The following is a 17806-nucleotide window of genomic DNA, read 5'->3' as shown; positions in this document are numbered from 1 at the left end:
CAGACATCGTATCGATCCATACCGATGAATCGTTACACCCCTACTAACTCAGGGGACACCAAACTACTGTAGACTATAAAAACGCATCAGATATAGTCCAAGGATAAACCATACGAGCACAGGCGGGTGATTGTGTACCTGCTGAGACTGTGTGTCTGGTCCTCTGCTGGCCAAACGGCTGAGAATGTTCCTTTCAGACATCTGCAGCCTCAGGGCGACTGGCGGTATCCTGGCGATGGTCGCCGGAAGACGTGTGACATCTGCTTTCATGTCACTGAGCAACTCTTCTAGCTGTTTCAATACTATTAGAAGCACATACAAAAAAGTAGTGGGTGTCAACTTCTATGATGAGTCAAATTCAGGAGTTGAATTTTTGAATGTCAGATGATGCACCTTTATGTAGGACGGCATTGGCAGGTTTGTTTCCGGATATGGATTCCTTGCTCAAGTGCTGGTGGGACTCGGCCAGACACTCCACTTCACTGAAGCGTGTGTTGAGAGCCATGGAGGGGTGAGAGGGGTCTTCAGTCATGTTCAGATACGCAGCCCTGCGCAGCTGCTCTTCAATCACCAGAGCCTGCTCAAGCAGCTGCAGGAGACACACAAAAACTGTGTTACTAACTCCAATGACATGACACGGACACATGAAAAATGTCATTCTTTTCATAATACCTTGAATCTCCTGGCCAGAAACTTGTTCTTGATCTCCAGGAAGTTTCCTCTGTTGATCTCTCCCTTGAAGGGTTCGTTGAGAATGGCGAACCGGACGTCATTCTGAATATCTTGCCAACGAGCGTAACCGTGTCTGAGACGGTGAGTTAAGGTACATTTCATGCTTTGCTCGTCATTGAACACATCTGAAAGACACTCACATGTGTACATGTATGCAGAAGGCTGCTTTTATTTCTTTTTTTAAGGATACTGTATGATGCCAGTGAGTAGCCAGTAGTCGTGGCGGCGATGCCAGATCTCATTGGTCTTCTTGGTGACTGTAGCGGCTCGCTCCTCATTCTGCCACAGGGAGTGTAATTCTGCAAAGAAAAAATATATATATTTTATATATATATATATATATATTAGTGGTGGGCATAGATTAATTTTTTTAATCTAGATTAATCTCACTGTGATCTTGAAATTAATCTAGATTAAAATGGCTCAGTCAAATTCTGCCGAAGGCATTCAGAATATGTGTGTTACCCAAATTAAATTGACAAACAGTAAGTCTTTGAAAAGGGGTTTATCAAGCTAGGTGGTGCATTAGAAAAGGGGCTCATCTCCTGTTTCCAAAATGCATCACAAAGTGGTTGAAAAAGCTGTAAACTAATTCCACATTGCACAAGGTGCAAACAACCTTACGCCTGTTTCACACATACTCCGTCTGCAGTGCGTATGCTTTGCATATTTTTTTATGCACCCATGTTAACGGATTCCAGTTGCGTTCCAGGAGCGTTGCGTCTGCAGCAGTGCAGCGATCGTTTACGTACCGAGTAGCAGACTGCAAACGTGTCCTGTGTGAAAGCACATCGAGTCCGTGCTGCACCACATACGTAACACACACGGACTGCATACGCACTGCAGACGGAGTATGTGTGAAACAGGCGTGAGCAAGTCGTAGCTGGGGTCAGCGGGGACCCGGTGAAGGTTGTACCAGTGGGCCCTGTTTGAAATTGTTTAATTTGTATGTTTGTTTATTTTTATTTATTTGTGCTATTTACACAATGTTTGTAGGTGTCAAGGTACAGAAACCAAATAATTAAATGTAAAATAGCACTGGATAGTCTTCAATGTAAAAATAAAATATACAATCAAACCTACATTTATTCAGACACCTTCAACATTTCTCACATTATTACAGTTTTGCTATATATATCAAAAATTATATCTGGTGTCTGAATAATTTTTGGTTTGACTGTTAAAACTACAAAGTAATTCAGTCAAGAGCAGTGAGTGATTTTCATTTTCTTGGATTAATATTACAGCAGCCAGGAGCTAAATTAGGCGCGGTCACTTTAAGAGACGATGAACGCATCCAATATAATACACATCCTATTTTTTTCCTCAACCGTTTACTTTCACTTAAGAAATAACTGACAGTTTTTTCGAGCATAATTTCCAAGGTGGATATTTTGACATATTTTGTATGTATTTGTCGGCACTAGAGCAAAAATAAGCAAATTCGATGTTCAAGTGTTTTGAGACGTCTTTCTCTGCGTGAGCCCTGAACACCAGAACACCGCGGTACTGAATTGGGCTCTTTCACATCTTTTTGTTTGTTCAAACTGTGATTTGTATTTGTTCGTTCAGGTGCAGGAGGGACTTCGAGGAGAACTTCGCAGAAGAGAGCTCGGTTCAGTGTCGCTGTCATTGATCTATATATTAATTAATGTCTAATATAACATTAATAGTTAATATAGTAAATAGTTAAAATAGTTTAAATAGTCAAAAATAAATATATTAAATAGTTCAAATACATTTTTAAAAAATGCAGCTCAAGTGCTGTTCACAGAGAAACCTCTAGAAAAAAAAGATATTTATATTAAAAACAAAAATAAGGAAAGGAGTTGGGTTGATGGTGTGGGATTTGAAAACAATGACTTAATATATATTAACCAAAAGCTAAATTAAGAAAGTGTATTTTCAAAAACTTTGAAGCTTGTCAAGGTTTCATATTTCTGGCTAAAACTTCTTTACTGACTCACTTATTCTTTAAAGCTAGTACAAAACCTGAGAAGAGTTTCTAAAATAGACACTCTGAACAGGAGATCTTACCGGTAAATCCTCCATCTGCGATGTTGAACATGAACCGTGTTTTGGCTTTCTTCCTCTCTTCAGCTGCTGCTGCTCCTGCTGTACTGTCTTTGGCACTCTCTCCATTCTGCAGTTTTCCTGCTTCCTCCGTCTTACCAGGATCCTTCTCGTCCTTCTGACCTGGAGCAAAATGAACGAAAAGTTAGTGAAGTGGGAAGGCGAAAAACTACGTAATCATGTCAAAGCCAGTCAGGTAGTACAGACCTTTCTTCTCATCTGTAACAGGGGTAGTGTCCATCTTCTCAGGTTCATCGTCCTTCTTTTCTCCTGAAAATAAAACGCATGAACAAATTAGCCACCACATGTTTAGACAAAGTATATTTTTGATCCCATTCAACCCTGAAAACCCATATTATCAGAGTCAAATGGGTTGCAAATGACATTTTTTTTCACCTTTGGTGTCTGTTTCCTTCTCAGCCTCAGATTCTTTGGGCTTGCTGTCGCTGGTCTTCTCATCAGCGTCTTCAGATTTCGCTTTCTCTTCCTCTTTCTCATCTTGCTTCCCATCAGCCTTGTCTCCGTCTATAGAGGTTTCAGGCATTTTGTCTTTCTCTTCGCTGTCTTTGCCTTTGTCTTCAGAAGCAGAAGAAGCTTCGTCATCTTCATCAGGGATGGCAATGACCTATTGATAAGAAGAAATAGAAATAGCTTATTAACAACCAAAATCATCTAACCTCACATGGTCAAAACACTGAAAATTAAGGCACCAATATACATCAAACAAAATTAAAGAATGAATTTAGTGGTTGGGGATGGGTGGTGGTGGTGGAGATGGGGTAAACAGTTCACTTTTTTACTGTTTACAATAACTGCTTAGTTAATTTTTGCTTTTTAGTTTTTAAATGCTATAATAAAAAAAAAGAAGAACAAAAAAATCCAGTACATTTCTGTATTAGGCTAGGCGATATGAGCAAAAATTCATATCTCTGTATTTTTTGGCCGATTTGCGGTATACAGTTGTATATATCACAGTATTATGATTAAACTAAGCGAGCTGCTTTGAACTGAAACTATAAACTATTGCATACTAGGAGAGAAATGCAGAAATTATTTAAATGCAAAAAAAAAAACCTCTGATTGGTTGACATCATCTTTTTCTGTTGCTTGTTTTGAATACTGCGCGTGGACAAATGCATCGCTAGATTTTTTTGCGTAGTTTAAGTGACAAATCATACCAGCGTACTCTGAAGTCAAAATTCATAGTCGCTACACAGAATGCATTCAGGTTGGCAGGTCTGCAATAAGTATATCGGGCTTTAAAAAAAGAGATCAATATATTTTGTCGTTTAAACCGATACTCACTTCATTGTCTTTATTCTCAGTTGTGTCCTTCTCACCGTCTCCATTTTTAGCCTTTTCTTTATCGCCATCTTTTCCACCATCTTCTGCTTTGGAAACAACATCTGTACAACAAAAAGGCAAGGTTTAATAGTTTGTCTTATTTTAACAGTAATCAGCTTACAATAAGAGAGGTTGTGTTTTATGTGGCACCTGGAGCAGGTGTGTTGGGCTGAGTGTCTGCTGGAGTGCCAGTAGAGGGCGTTTTGCTGGGTGAGTCGGGCTGACTGCCGGCAGTGGATGCAGTTTTATTCTCGGTCAGCTCCATCATCCAGGGCATTGACCACTGACCGTTCACATGCTCGAACTCTTGTACCTGAAAAAGGAGGTTATCCAAACACAAACAGTTAGACATCTGTGCAAAATGGATTTTGCTATTTGTGCATCTCACACATTTCACAGAATCTATTTGTAAACTTCACAGCTTTTGTACTGCATGTTATGTACAATAATAATGCTTCACTCTTTTACCTTCTTTCTGATCAACGACATCACACCAATCCGGGTGAGGACGTGCTGCCGTGACAGTCCCTCCCGGGGAACGCCATCAGCAAAGCTTTCAGCTCCATCTGCACCGGGCTCACACAAGTGCCGCATAAAGAGTGAGACATAAGCCCTGAGAGAAAGAAGATACGGATCTATGAATGGTTTTAATGGTATTGTCCAAGACACACAAGGTATGAATATCTATTTAGGATTTTATGTATTTATTTTGCTAGGAGACAGATAAATGTCTCAAAAAGAAAGTTCTTGTGATTATCCTAAAAAAAAAATGCACATTTATATTCCATTAAATGGAAAGATATATTCATATAAACTATTCAAAGATCTCTTATGCTTACCAAGGCTGCATTTATAATGTTCAAAAATAAAGTAAAAATAGCAATATTGTAAAATATTACTACAATTTAAAGAAACAACTCCTATTTGAAAATATTTTTAAATGAAATTTATTCCTGTGATGCAAAGCTGAATTTTCATCAGCCATTACTCCAGACTTCAGTTTGATCAATTTAATGCATCTTTTCTAAAAAAAAAAAAAAAACTTTTTCAACAATTTCTTCACTTCTGCGTCAGACTTCAATGCACGTTAACGAGTACCATTATGCATGATTGTGTATTCCTCTGCTTATAAACAAGGCTCACCTGCATCACACACGCGTGACTGACCAGAAGAGAAGAAGTTGTTGAATGAAGTCATAATTGTTGTTTTATTTACACACAAAATGTACTCTTGTAGCTTTATAAAATTAAGGCTGAACTGAACCACTGATGTCACATGGACTATTTTTTAACAATGTCCTTATAACTTTCTGGTCCTTGAACATGTCAGTTCTGTTGTTGTCCATGCAGGGTTAAAAGGCTCTTGGATTTCATCAGAAATATCTTAATTTGTGTTCTGAAGATAAGAAGCGAGTAATAAATGACAGAATTTTCATTTTTGGGTGAACTATCCCTTTAAATATTTGTAATCTGGTCACAACCTTAAAGGTGCTGTATGTAGGATTGACACCGAGTGGTTGAACCAGGTATTGCAGTCCAAATTCAAAATATTGTTGAGGGTTTTTTTTTCACCTGGTCCCTCCTCCTCCTCCGATTTGACACACACAGGTTGCCAGATTGATGACACAAACAGGAACGAGCTCACTTGACGATGAATGGAATGAAATGAAATGTATTTTCCTCTGACTGGCAACCCGGGGTGGCGAAATACAATTGGGTAAACTGGTTTCACAAATTAAAACAATGACAGACATTCCGGACCAGAACACTCATTTTCAAAGGAGATTTACTGACTGTAGCATTGTTTTTTTTTTTCAGATAAACAACTTAGCATGTTTCTAAAATATCTGCAAACATATGGTATTTTTTGGTCTATATAATATTCATATAGTAGTTAACTTAAATGAAACTCACTTGAACTCCCTCTCTGATTTGCCACGCAAGTCTCTGACCAGCCACTGGGTTGTGAAGGCATCCTGAGGCGGCATCCCATAACGCATCACTGCGTTCAGGAAGGCCTTCCGCTGACGAGCATTGAAACCCAACACCTGCCAAATCCAAACAAAGTTTTAGTAAGTTAAACTAAAAACACGTTAGATTTAAGAAAACCAAAATCCCAGGTATCCTTCACTCACCTCAATGTTGCCGCTCACTCTGGCCAGCAGGGGGGGCAGGGGTTTGTCTTTGTCATTTCGAAGGCCTTTCCTGTTGGGTCGTCGTGAATTGGCTGCAATGAAAAATTGCACAAAGTTTAAATTTAAAAAAAATAATTTTTGGACTTTTTAAAATCCTGTGTTCGATCATCGTCATGCCAGTTTCACCTTCTGTTCGTTCGTCAAAGTCCTCGTCTCCTTCCTCTGAAGCCACAGAATAATCTGATTGGCCATCAGATTGATCATCCTGCCAGTCTGTAACGAAACAAAAAAGATGATTAACAAACTTGGAAGCACTTTCAATGGTTGTTAAGTAGAAATGTAGCGATGCACCCTGAGCCGGCTGAAAATTGATAAAAATATGTTGCGATTCAAGTTGGTATGGAGACTAGTTCAGACTACATGACTTTAAATGTTGGCAGATTGCTGTGCTTTTCAGATTACAAGATTTACGGTCTGTCTTGAAAACATTGTGGTGTTCATTGTCATGTATTTGCACTCTCATTCAGCCCATCTGCTGGTTTTGTTTCATTCACATGTTTTATGCTGCACAAGTTCATTTTGTTTTTGCTTCAAATAACGAAATTATACTATAGACTGCTCATGCTGAATGTATGCAGCATATTTGTTTATATTTTATATCTGTTTGGCAAACAAATTTGTTTAAATTAAGAGATTTATTTTATTTGCATTTATTTATTATATTTTTGGGTTTGCTTTAAAATTTTTAGATAGTTTTGTTATTTGACATTTTTCAGTTTCACAAAGAAATGTGTAGTATTTTGTGTGAGTAATAATAAAAGAATCTCATCATGCAAAAAAAAAAAAGTGAGGAAATCATATTGTGAAATCAGTATTGCGAATCGTTTAGCATCTTGAGTTGGGTGAAATGTTACATCCCTACGGTTTAGATTAACCTGGACAAAATACTTCAAAAGTGGTTCATAGTTTGGGGTTCAGAGTTTAATAGTGTTAGCACATCTCTCACCTCTGTCCTCCTGAGAGCCGTCATTGTAGTTAACCTGTTTGCGGATTCGCTTGCCCTTGCCCAGATTACGAGCCAAATCCTCCTGCTGCTGCTCGTAATGGTGTCTGAGCAGTTTCTCCCAGTAATCTGGATCCACACTTTCCTCCTGCTTGATGATTTCCCTCTGAACTTCCTCTTCCTGAGGGAGAAGACAGGAAACAGTGAGAAAGAGCAAGAGATGGTAAAGAAATGACATCTATAACCGTACTATTGAAGACCAATTATGAGACAGGACTAAACCACAGCTTCATGTGTCATAGCATGTGACAACTACAGCTGCACAAGTTGTCCAAAAAACAATGCTAAAGGCATATTTTCTGATACATTTTTTTTACAGCTCTAGGTTTGTTGTGCTTGTTTGTAAAGCTTCACAAATCGGCCATGAACTGTGATTATATGTCAATATAACTACAATTACTAACAGTGAACTATTACAACACTACAATATAAACAGTATTAAAATAAATGAAATAAGCTATTAATATTGTAATATTTCACCATAACAGTAAAAAAAGTTTTAAGAAAAATTGTTATATAACTGTAAAATTACAATACAAATTTATGGCCATCTTATTTGTAGTTCCATTTTCAAAGATTAAACAGTTGTATTACTATTGTAATATTTCACTGTAAAAATAATTCAAGTATTTAAGAAAATTACAATAAAAGGTGATACATTTTTTCATTTTTAAAATGTCTACACCAAATTATATTACTATTGTCATATTTCACTGTAAGTAAATCTAACACCGTAAAAGTATTTATAAAAATCATAAAAATAATGATGACTTTAACATACAATTCACAACTGTAAAATATAGAAATAGCATATATAGCACTATAAAATAATGATAATATATATATATATTTTTTTTTAAACATAAAATCCCAAATTTACATTTCACAGTAAAACCAAATATATTAAAAATGCAAAATCCAACATTAAAACCATCAAGCTTTAGTTTCAGTGGAAAACAGCAGCTGACTTTAAAGTTTCTCTCGATTACAAGAACAGGTTTATAAACGTTTCTCTTTTTGAAGATGGTTGGAACATGTTGCATTCCCAAAAGCACATTATAAGCGACACAAAGCCGCACCACGTTTTTCTTATATTTTGATTAATCGCACAATCCTAGAGCCAGCTGTTATCCCACAGGTCCAGCAGCCAACAGTGCTCTTTACTGGCACTCACCGCTTCCTCCTCATCCTTGACCACATACTGAGCCACTTTGAAGGAGCTGAGATATTCGTTCATGCTCTGGAGCTCGGTGTCATCTGTGGCATCCTGGTTACGATCCAGCAGCCGGTCGATGGCTTTGTCATCATAGTGAATCACACTGCTGTCCTCTTCTTTATTCTCTCCTTAACAGACAAACACAACCAATTCCGTTTTCAGTTCCTTGGGTGAGAAACTGTATTAGAATAAATGAAAGAGTCTTGTAACTCAAGGCACACCTTCTCCCTCATCTTTGAAGAGCTCCTCTGTACCAAACTTGAGAATGTCATCCAGCTCCTGTTTGGACATCGAACCGGTCTTTGAGCCCAATCCAGGACGCACAACCAAGTGAGTCAACATCATCTTCTTCTTGGCCACCTGGAGATAATAAAATAAAGCCATTCAGTTTAGATAAAAAAAAACAGTGTTGGCAAAAACATTCTGTTTCACAGAAGAACTGTAGTGTACCTGAGTAATTCTCTCTTCAACAGAGGCTTTGGTCACGAAGCGGTAGATCATCACCTTTTTATTTTGACCAATCCTGTGAGCTCTGCTAAAGGCCTACAAAGAGAAAACGGAACAAAATTCAAAATGAAACACACTTGAGCTTTTGGAAAAAAGTAATCTTGTCAAGTCAGATCTTACTAATTTCTAGCAGGTTATCCATATGTTAAACATCAGAGAGAGTCAATCAACTGATGCCTGATCTCACCTGAATGTCATTGTGAGGGTTCCAGTCTGAGTCGTAGATGACGACCGTGTCTGCAGTCGCCAGGTTGATACCCAAACCACCGGCTCTGGTCGACAGCAGGAAAACAAACTGGGGAGCACCAGGAGCTAGAGTGAAAAACAAAATTCATTATGGCACTCAGAAATGGAATTTATATAGAGCATGAGAGAACAAATGAACAAACCACATCAGTTACATAGCAAGCATCTGAACTCACCATTGAAACGGTCGATGGCTTCCTGTCTCATGCCCCCTGTGATGCTTCCATCAATACGCTCATATTTGTAGCCCTCATTCTCCAGGAAGTCTTCCAGCAGGTCCAACATTTTGGTCATCTAGGGAAGAGAGACAAAACTTCTCAAACCCCTGCTGTGCATTACAGGTGCTTTTGTAATTGAAAACAAAAAATACAGTCATTTTGTGAAATATTATCACAATTTAATTTCATATTTAATATATTTTAAAATATTATTTATTCCTATCATTTTGCATTATTGACACTGTTTTCCTAATGAATGTTGTTCAGTTGCTTTGGCGCAACGTATTTTGTTTAAAGCGCTATATAAATAAAGGTGACTTTGACTGACTATTATGCAAAGCTGAATTTTTTTTTTTCATTGCTCCAGTCTTCAGTGTCACATGATACTTCAGAAATCAATCTAATATGCTGATTTGCTACTCAAATATTTATGATCAAAAAAAAATTTTTTTTAGGATTCTTCGATTTTACAAAAGTTCAAAAGAACAGCATTGATATGAAACCGAAATCTTTGTAACATTAAAAATGACCTTTATTGTGATTCTTATTAATTTAATACATCCTCATTCTTTCAGAAACAAAAAACATTGACTTTTGAAAGGTAGTATAAACATTTATTATTAATACTTAATAGCATTATATATTATTATCGACAAAAATGCATATTAATAAAGAGAGAGAGGGAGAGAGAATGGCTTGATGTTGTTTTTTGGGGGGAACAAAAAGTTTTGCCTTCGAGATAAAAGTAGAGATGCAACAATCGACCGTTCAGGGACCGAAATCAGTCTCACGTCCGTAAATGTCATTGGCATGGAAGTTCTTCACTGTGAGTGAAGATGCAAAGTTCACAATTTGTAATACGTGAATGGCCAAAGTAAACAGTGGGGGAAAAACAGGTCTCGATTAACGCTCGTCTGGGACAAGGAGTTTTTTTTTAAAGGGCGAACGAAGAGAGAATTTTACTTGATTAAAACATCAATAACCATAAATTGGGAAGCACTGAACTTGGCCACCACCAATTTTCACACGATAATTATTTTGATTTAATAGCATTCAGTGTAAGCGGCGACTGATAGTATATTAATGTTGTGCCAGGTGAGGCTCGCGCAGCCTGAGTGAGAGAGAGTGACTCAAAACAAAATAGCGCAACAGTACACACAAAGAAACTCACATTAAGTTATAGATTACATTAATATAATTACATTTATAATAGATAATCAAAATTACTTTTTTGATGTATACATTATTACACAGCCAAGATGTTTTCTTGAATATCAGAATGATTGCAATGTAAGTTCAATAAACAAAATGTTACAATTAAGTGACTTGTAATTTAGAGACAATATTGACAGTTTTAGTTCAATTTTGCAAACAAAAATAGTTCCAATCAAAGTCACAGCAGAACTGTTGCCTCAGATTAACACATTGATGTTCGTTACTGAATGAATCCACGGATTTGAAATCAATGATTCAGTGACCTATTCATAAACACAGTCACTTGCCTCGTTTCTAAATGAATCATTTGAACGAATCGGTTGAATGAATGACTAAATGATTCACTTCTTTAACCAGTCATTTGCAGCCACCTATTGCTGGTTTAGTTTCATATTTCATGTATCATTGCATTTTCCCCAACATTTCTTATTTGTATGTTGAAAAAAATTATTTAAAACATTAATGTTTTCCCTTATCACATTATTTATGTATACATATGCAATTTTTTGTGGTGTAAATGCATTTATGGCACCTAATCTTCATCAAACAGACTTCATCAATACATCTAATGCCACTTCAGATGCCCCTTCTGTTTCTTCTGCAGTGGAAAGATGCTGTTTGTTGATACCGATTTAATTTGAATGGTAACAAATCTACAATTTCTTATACTTCTAACTGAATTAATTGACAATGTAAGAATTTGATGTGAAAGATATATTTAATAGGTTTAGGGAAAAAAAGACCAGTTATAATCAGTAGGAAATTACATCCGTATATACAGCAACTCATTTCTACCTCTTTCCAGTCACAGAGCACTTTATTTTGAGAGCTGTTTATAGTTCTTAAAAAGAAATTCGTAATCGGCAGGTCAAACTTACAAAAAAAACTTTTTTTTTAATAATAATGTTAAAAATCTGAATCAGCCAAGAAAGCTGCAACCGGTGCATCTCTACATAAAAGGTAAATGAATTCCAAGTAATTGAATAAATAAATAAATAAATGCTTGTTTACCTGAGAGAAAATGAGCACTCTGTGTCCGCCCTCCTTGAGTTTACGCAGCATCTTCTGCAGTAGCAGCAGTTTGCCAGAGGCTTTAGTCAGGGTGCTGCCCTCATACATCCCATTGGGTATCTTGGCAGCTTCCTGTTTTACACAGCAAATCGAGTAACCAATTTACTCACACATCACATAATATGATATATGCTATTGGTCTATTATTAAACGTACAGAAAGAGATAAAAGTGGACTGTACCATAGCAGCAACGGGGAAAAGATAGGGATGATTACAGCACTTCTTGAGATCCATGACGACGTTCAGTAGAGAAACCTGGTTTCCTCCACTACGAGTATTCAGAGCCTCAAAATTGCGGGTCAGGATGAACTTGTAATATTTCCTGGATTCACAGATAAATGATTTAGAAACTCTGTGTCCTGTAACCTACTTCTCAGTCCACTCTTCATCACATACTCACTTCTGCATGGGGCTGAGCTCGACTCGGAGGATGAGCTCTGTTTTGGAAGGCATGTGCTTGAACACGTCGGCTTTGAGTCTCCTGAGCATGTGTGGTCCCAGCATGTCGTGAAGCTTTTTGATTTGGTCCTCCTTAGCAATGTCGGCAAATTCCTCCAAGAAACCCTCAAGATTACTGCAGAATGAGAGATAGTGTTATTTATGTCTGCAGATGCCCAGGGGGCCACCAGAGGCTGCTAAAGGGTTTCATTTAAAATGTATTTATAAAAACAAAACAAAAAATATCGGGAAAAAAATACCACCACATATTTTTGCCCATTTTTCTTTTTCAGCCAAAAAAGAAGACAATTTTAGATTTTGTATATATATATATATATATATATATATATATATATATGTTCTCTATTTTTATCTAATATCATGACTATACAGGTATATACACACGGTATTTCAAGACTGAAAATCTATCTTTTAAAGTTTCTCACAAGTTCCTGCATGATCGTTGGATTTGAAATGAATCAGAAACGCACCTGAATCTCTCTGGTGTGAGGAAGTTGAGCAGATGGAAAAGCTCTTCTAAGTTGTTCTGTAGAGGAGTTCCAGTCAACAACAACTTGTGCTGCAGTGGGTAGTTGTTGAGCACCCTGAAAAACTACATAAAATACCACAGCAAAACATTAAAACCTCAAACCACTATAAAAATTAACAATGTAATAAACATTTGTACAATTTTTAACTACATTGTCAGTCTACATCATACTCAAATTATTCCACAATCTATGTTGGTCTCACCTTTGACTGATTATTCTTCAGTCTGTGGGCCTCATCAACTACCAAACAAGCCCAGTCGATGGAGCCCAGAACAGCCGTGTCAATAGTGATCAACTCATAGGAGGTCAAGAGAACATGGAACTTCACGGAGGCTTCTTTCTGCATGATCAAGAGAAACAATCACTCATATATGGATTCAAGTGTCTTGAGACTCTTCAATGGAAAGAATCTCAGAGTTCTCACTAACCTTCATCCTAGAGGGTTTCTTGCCACCGCGGATGGCATTGTTCTCAAAGGAGAACTCGTTTTCTCTGATGACAGCCCTGCTGTCCTTATCACCGACGTATGTGACGACATACATACCCGGAGCCCACATTTCAAACTCTCGCTCCCAGTTAATGATGGTGGACAGGGGGGCACTCACGAGGAACGGACCCTTCGAATGACCCTGGAGAACGAAGACACCAGCACTTTAAAACTAAAGACGATATGCTGTATGAAGGTAGGAATGATATTGAATTTTTACATAACTTACAAAATATAAAATATATATTTGGGATCAGTAAGATTTTTTTTTTTTAAGAAATTAATATTTTATTCAGCAAGGATGAATTAAATGGTTTCTAGGGCAGCACGATTATGACAAAAATCCAGGGAACTACACTGCGACCAAAATGGTGGCATATGCGACCTTTTGAAAAGCCATTGCGACCCTAATTTTTATGGGGTCGCAAATGTATCACTGATTATTTTTGTATCTATGTGTTATGCTATAATTTAATATGAGCATTTAATAAAACAGAAACGTGTATTTTAACAATACGTTTTATAACGTGCTCCGAGCATTCAACACATCAAGTTGGCTTGCCAATTTAAACATTCAAAAGAGTTAAAAGCATTCAAACACGAGATGCGGGAAAGCTGAACTGAGCAGCTGGTTACTCGTGCTGTGTTCGGTGCGCACGAGAGAGTCGAGTCTCGTGAACAGCAACACTGAACCGAGCTCTCCTTCAGGACGTTTGCATCCTCCTGCACCTGAACGAACAAATAAAAAATCGCAGTTTAAACGAACAGAAAAAAAAATGAGCGAAAAGCGAAAGAGCTCAATTCAGCACCGCGGTGTTCTGGTGTTCAGGGCGCAAGTAGAGACGCGTCTCAGAGTCTTCTTGCTTTTGTACCGACAACAAATACAAACAAAATATGTCAAAACACCCGTCTTGGAAAGTGAAGACTATGCAGTGCTATTTTAAATTAACAAAAACAAACTTTAAAAAACGTAAACATTGTGTAAATAGCAAAAATAAATAAATAGAACGAACATAAAGTGCAAATTAAACAATTTCAAACAGGGGCCCACTGTACACCCTGCACCAGGGCCCCTCTAACCCCAGCTACGGCCCTGGGTTAAGGTACCAAGACGGAGCAATGCACTGTGTGTACTGTAAGAAATAAAACAAGAAGGCATGTGGTTTAAAAGATGGCAAGTAAAATAAAAAACACATCTGTATGCAATACAGTTTCATTATTGTTCGTTATTATCCAGAGCGGCTTACTATAAATAACTTGTGCGACCAAATCATGTTTTGCGCCAGTAACTGATAAAGTTAGTAGCGCAAGTGCCACCAGTGGAAAAGGTTAGTGTAGTTCCCTGAAATCATAATTGTCGATTATTCCCTTGAAAGTTTAACTGCGATTATTTAATTACGATTACATTGAATGATGTTTATACCATTGTTTGATGCAACTGCATGCCGTATTTTTATCTGAAAATAAACAAGCTGAAAACACACTAACTGAAAAAGTGCTTTTCTATAGTATTAAGCCCTCAAAGGTCAAATATACATCAGATTGGTTTCTTCTTTAAATTATATAAAAAAATATGAATGGTATGTTATACTAAAACAATGGAAAAACACTTAAGATAACATGTAGAGAGAAATAAAACATAGCTTAAGCGTGCAGAATAACATTAGTGGACTTTAAACAATTAATTGCAACTTTGAACGACTATGTAATTGTGGGATCCATAATACAATTTTGATTAATCGTGCTGCCCTATCCAGAAGTGTTAGTGAAAGTCATTTGTAATGTTAAAAAAAAAAAAAATTTTAATAAATGCTGTTCTTTTGAACTTTCTATTCATCATAGAATCCTGAAAATAAAATGATCAGTTTTTCACAAAAAACTGTTTTCAACTTTGATCACAGTAAGACATGTTTCCTGTGCACCAAATATTAGAAAGACTTCTGAAGAAACAAATTAAACTGAAGTTCCCCATCAAAGGAATAAATTACATTATAAAATATATTCAAATACATACTTTTTAAATTCTAAAACTGTCACAAAATTAATATTTGTACTGTACTTTTGAGCAAATAAATAAAAGACTTTCTTCAAAAATATATTTAATTCTTTTCTTTTTTTTTTTTTTTACAGTAGTGTGGTTATTCTTTGATTACGAAGATTAATAAAGCACATCCTATTTTAATTATTTGGTCAGTTCCATAAAAAACATAAAACTGCACACCTCTTTATACAGTGAATAGAGGAAAACAGCGGTCTGCACGGTCTTTCCCAGACCCATCTCGTCTGCCAGGATGGTGTCGGTTCCCTGAGCCCAGGAGAAGCGGAGCCAGTTGAGCCCCTCCATCTGGTATGGATGCAAGGTCCCGCCTGTAGCGTCCAGGTAATCTGGCTGCCGCTCAAACTTAATAGTGGGCTACAGGAGAAAAAGAAATGGATTTCAGACATTGTTGAGCAAGTGAACAGTGCAGCAGGGTCTAATAGGTGCTGTGTTTTATGTAGGATGAAAACAATGCAGCTGACTTACATCCACGACAGGGTTCTCTGGAGGTCGGTCCAGTTTTCGCACCTTTCCTTTGACTTTAATTTTCTTTCCTGGTTTACCTTCATCACCCATCATCAACTCCCTTTAAGAAAACAAAAACATATGAATCTGATGAGCATGTGCTGATGAGCATCGATGTACCTAAAGATTACACATTTCTCTCTTAATTCATTAAAGAAATTTTCAAAATCTTTTTTATAGCTTTTACTACCTTTAAAAGGCCTTTTAGCATACTAATGTAATCAAGGATGTTTTAGCAGAAATTAGGTTTATTGGTAACAAACTATTAAAAAACATTTGTTATTTAAAACTTTGTGAAAATCTAGAACTAAATGGAAATTAGAAATGGCAAGTAACTGAAATAAGTTTAAGTTGAAGCACTAAAATTACTACTGATAATATAATATTAAATAGTAATAATAATAATAATATTAGTAATATAAAAAAATTACAAAAGCACAAAAAATGTAAAAACTGAAAATATAAAAATGCCTATTTAAAATAATATAAACTATTATATAAATCATATAAAAAAAAAATATATATATATATATAAACAATAATATAAAAAATGAAAAATGACTAAAGACAAAAAGAAATCACTAAAACTAAAATTAAAATAAAATCTTAAAAACATAAAAATAAAATCTTATTTAAAAGTGTAATAGAAACTATAATGGTACACAAACAATACTAAAATAACACTGTCAGGAATTGCAAAAATTATTATTTAAATGAGAATACACATTAAACAGCATTATGTTACTTCACATTATTTTGAAGTTAAGTGCTTTATGAATGCGGTTTTGTGTGTTCTTTAAGAGAAGCGTCCATGCACATGTATACCTGTGGTTCCAGTACTGCAGTTTGTAGGTGTCAAACTCTGGTAGATCCATATCATCTGCCTCCCAGGTGGCCTGATCATAAGTTAAATCCCTCCACTTGATGAGGTAGTGACAGTTATTCTTCTTATCCACACTGAGAAGAATAAAACACAACAGATACGACGTGAGCAAAGCCAGGAAACTGATCCAAATCATTTCAAATCTAAAGTTCTTGAAGCTCATCTCACCTATGGTTCAGGATACGGTGAATCATCATCCACTCCATCTTGATGCCGAAGCGGTAGTACTTCTCCTCCATCCGAGCATAGGTGGGGTCTTTTTTCTTCCTCTTTTCGCTCTTGTCCTCGTCTCCCTCAACACCAAAGTCTACGGGTTGGGGTTCGTCCATGTCATTCTTGCGCTGGTAGTTTCTGAACATTACCTGACAGTGCATCTCCAGCTAGAGAGAGCAAGAGAAGGTGTGGACCACAATTAGGACCAAGTTAACGAATCGAGTGTAAATTCAGCCTGAAGCTGGATTCAAAATTGCATTTTAAGGCCGCAGTAAGAACCAGTGTTGGTACCTGCAGCTCAGAAACCCAGGAGCAGTGCCAGTAGGACATATTATGCCATTTAACGAAGAACTCCCTCTCAGGGCGACCAGCTAATGGCATGGGGTTAGGAGCATCAGCGGGGAGGTCACTGGGCCGAGGCACAGGGGTCGGAGGAGGAGGTTCACTCCAGCGCCAGGTCAGAATCTTCTGCACCTTACCTTTCATAGTAGGGCACTGGAGGGAAAACAATATCTGTATAAATTATTTCACAATATGGAAAGAGTAAAATCTATAACTCTTATATACATTATTATCAAAAATAGAAATCAATGGTTAACTTAATATGAACTAATTAAGTCTAAATATATTGGACTCAAAAGGATAATACCCATACATTATTATTACCAAAAGTCATACATTTCTGAATCTCTTTTAAATTATCAATCAAAGCTAGGTTATTTGTATATATATATATATATATATATATATATTATATATATATGAATCCCAATTATTTATATACAACATTTATGTTAATTATAAATTCAGTTATATCTAAATATTTAAAGTCATTTTTGTAAATTAGTAA

The 17806-nt window shown here is 36.6% G+C and overlaps 1 protein-coding gene across 3 annotated transcripts in view; it reads right to left on the bottom strand.

The window, feature by feature from the left end:
* Positions 1-17806, bottom strand: part of LOC132103971 (chromodomain-helicase-DNA-binding protein 4-like) — a 33287-nt gene that overhangs the window by 627 nt on the left and 14854 nt on the right. For 2 of the 3 annotated variants that reach the window (XM_059509093.1, XM_059509094.1), the window contains exons 11-40: positions 17248-17451; positions 16912-17123; positions 16686-16817; positions 15822-15921; positions 15519-15710; positions 13239-13439; positions 13013-13150; positions 12751-12872; positions 12222-12395; positions 12002-12143; positions 11761-11892; positions 9493-9610; positions 9258-9382; positions 9014-9106; positions 8785-8923; positions 8522-8691; positions 7291-7468; positions 6471-6557; positions 6285-6376; positions 6064-6197; positions 4618-4762; positions 4300-4462; positions 4111-4211; positions 3202-3430; positions 3013-3075; positions 2770-2928; positions 923-1031; positions 673-805; positions 394-589; positions 139-302 (exon numbers count right to left, since the gene is read on the bottom strand). In XM_059509093.1, coding sequence (XP_059365076.1) covers positions 139-302; positions 394-589; positions 673-805; positions 923-1031; positions 2770-2928; positions 3013-3075; positions 3202-3430; positions 4111-4211; positions 4300-4462; positions 4618-4762; positions 6064-6197; positions 6285-6376; positions 6471-6557; positions 7291-7468; positions 8522-8691; positions 8785-8923; positions 9014-9106; positions 9258-9382; positions 9493-9610; positions 11761-11892; positions 12002-12143; positions 12222-12395; positions 12751-12872; positions 13013-13150; positions 13239-13439; positions 15519-15710; positions 15822-15921; positions 16686-16817; positions 16912-17123; positions 17248-17451 — 4347 coding nt within the window. The remainder of the gene's footprint in view (positions 1-138; positions 303-393; positions 590-672; positions 806-922; positions 1032-2769; positions 2929-3012; positions 3076-3201; positions 3431-4110; positions 4212-4299; positions 4463-4617; positions 4763-6063; positions 6198-6284; positions 6377-6470; positions 6558-7290; positions 7469-8521; positions 8692-8784; positions 8924-9013; positions 9107-9257; positions 9383-9492; positions 9611-11760; positions 11893-12001; positions 12144-12221; positions 12396-12750; positions 12873-13012; positions 13151-13238; positions 13440-15518; positions 15711-15821; positions 15922-16685; positions 16818-16911; positions 17124-17247; positions 17452-17806) is intronic. The other variant, XM_059509096.1, reaches the window with a different exon arrangement.

Source organism: Carassius carassius, chromosome 25 (genome assembly GCF_963082965.1).
Source record: "Carassius carassius chromosome 25, fCarCar2.1, whole genome shotgun sequence".
Classification (NCBI taxonomy): domain Eukaryota; kingdom Metazoa; phylum Chordata; class Actinopteri; order Cypriniformes; family Cyprinidae; genus Carassius; species Carassius carassius.
This window is presented reverse-complemented; position numbering and strand designations above follow the sequence as displayed.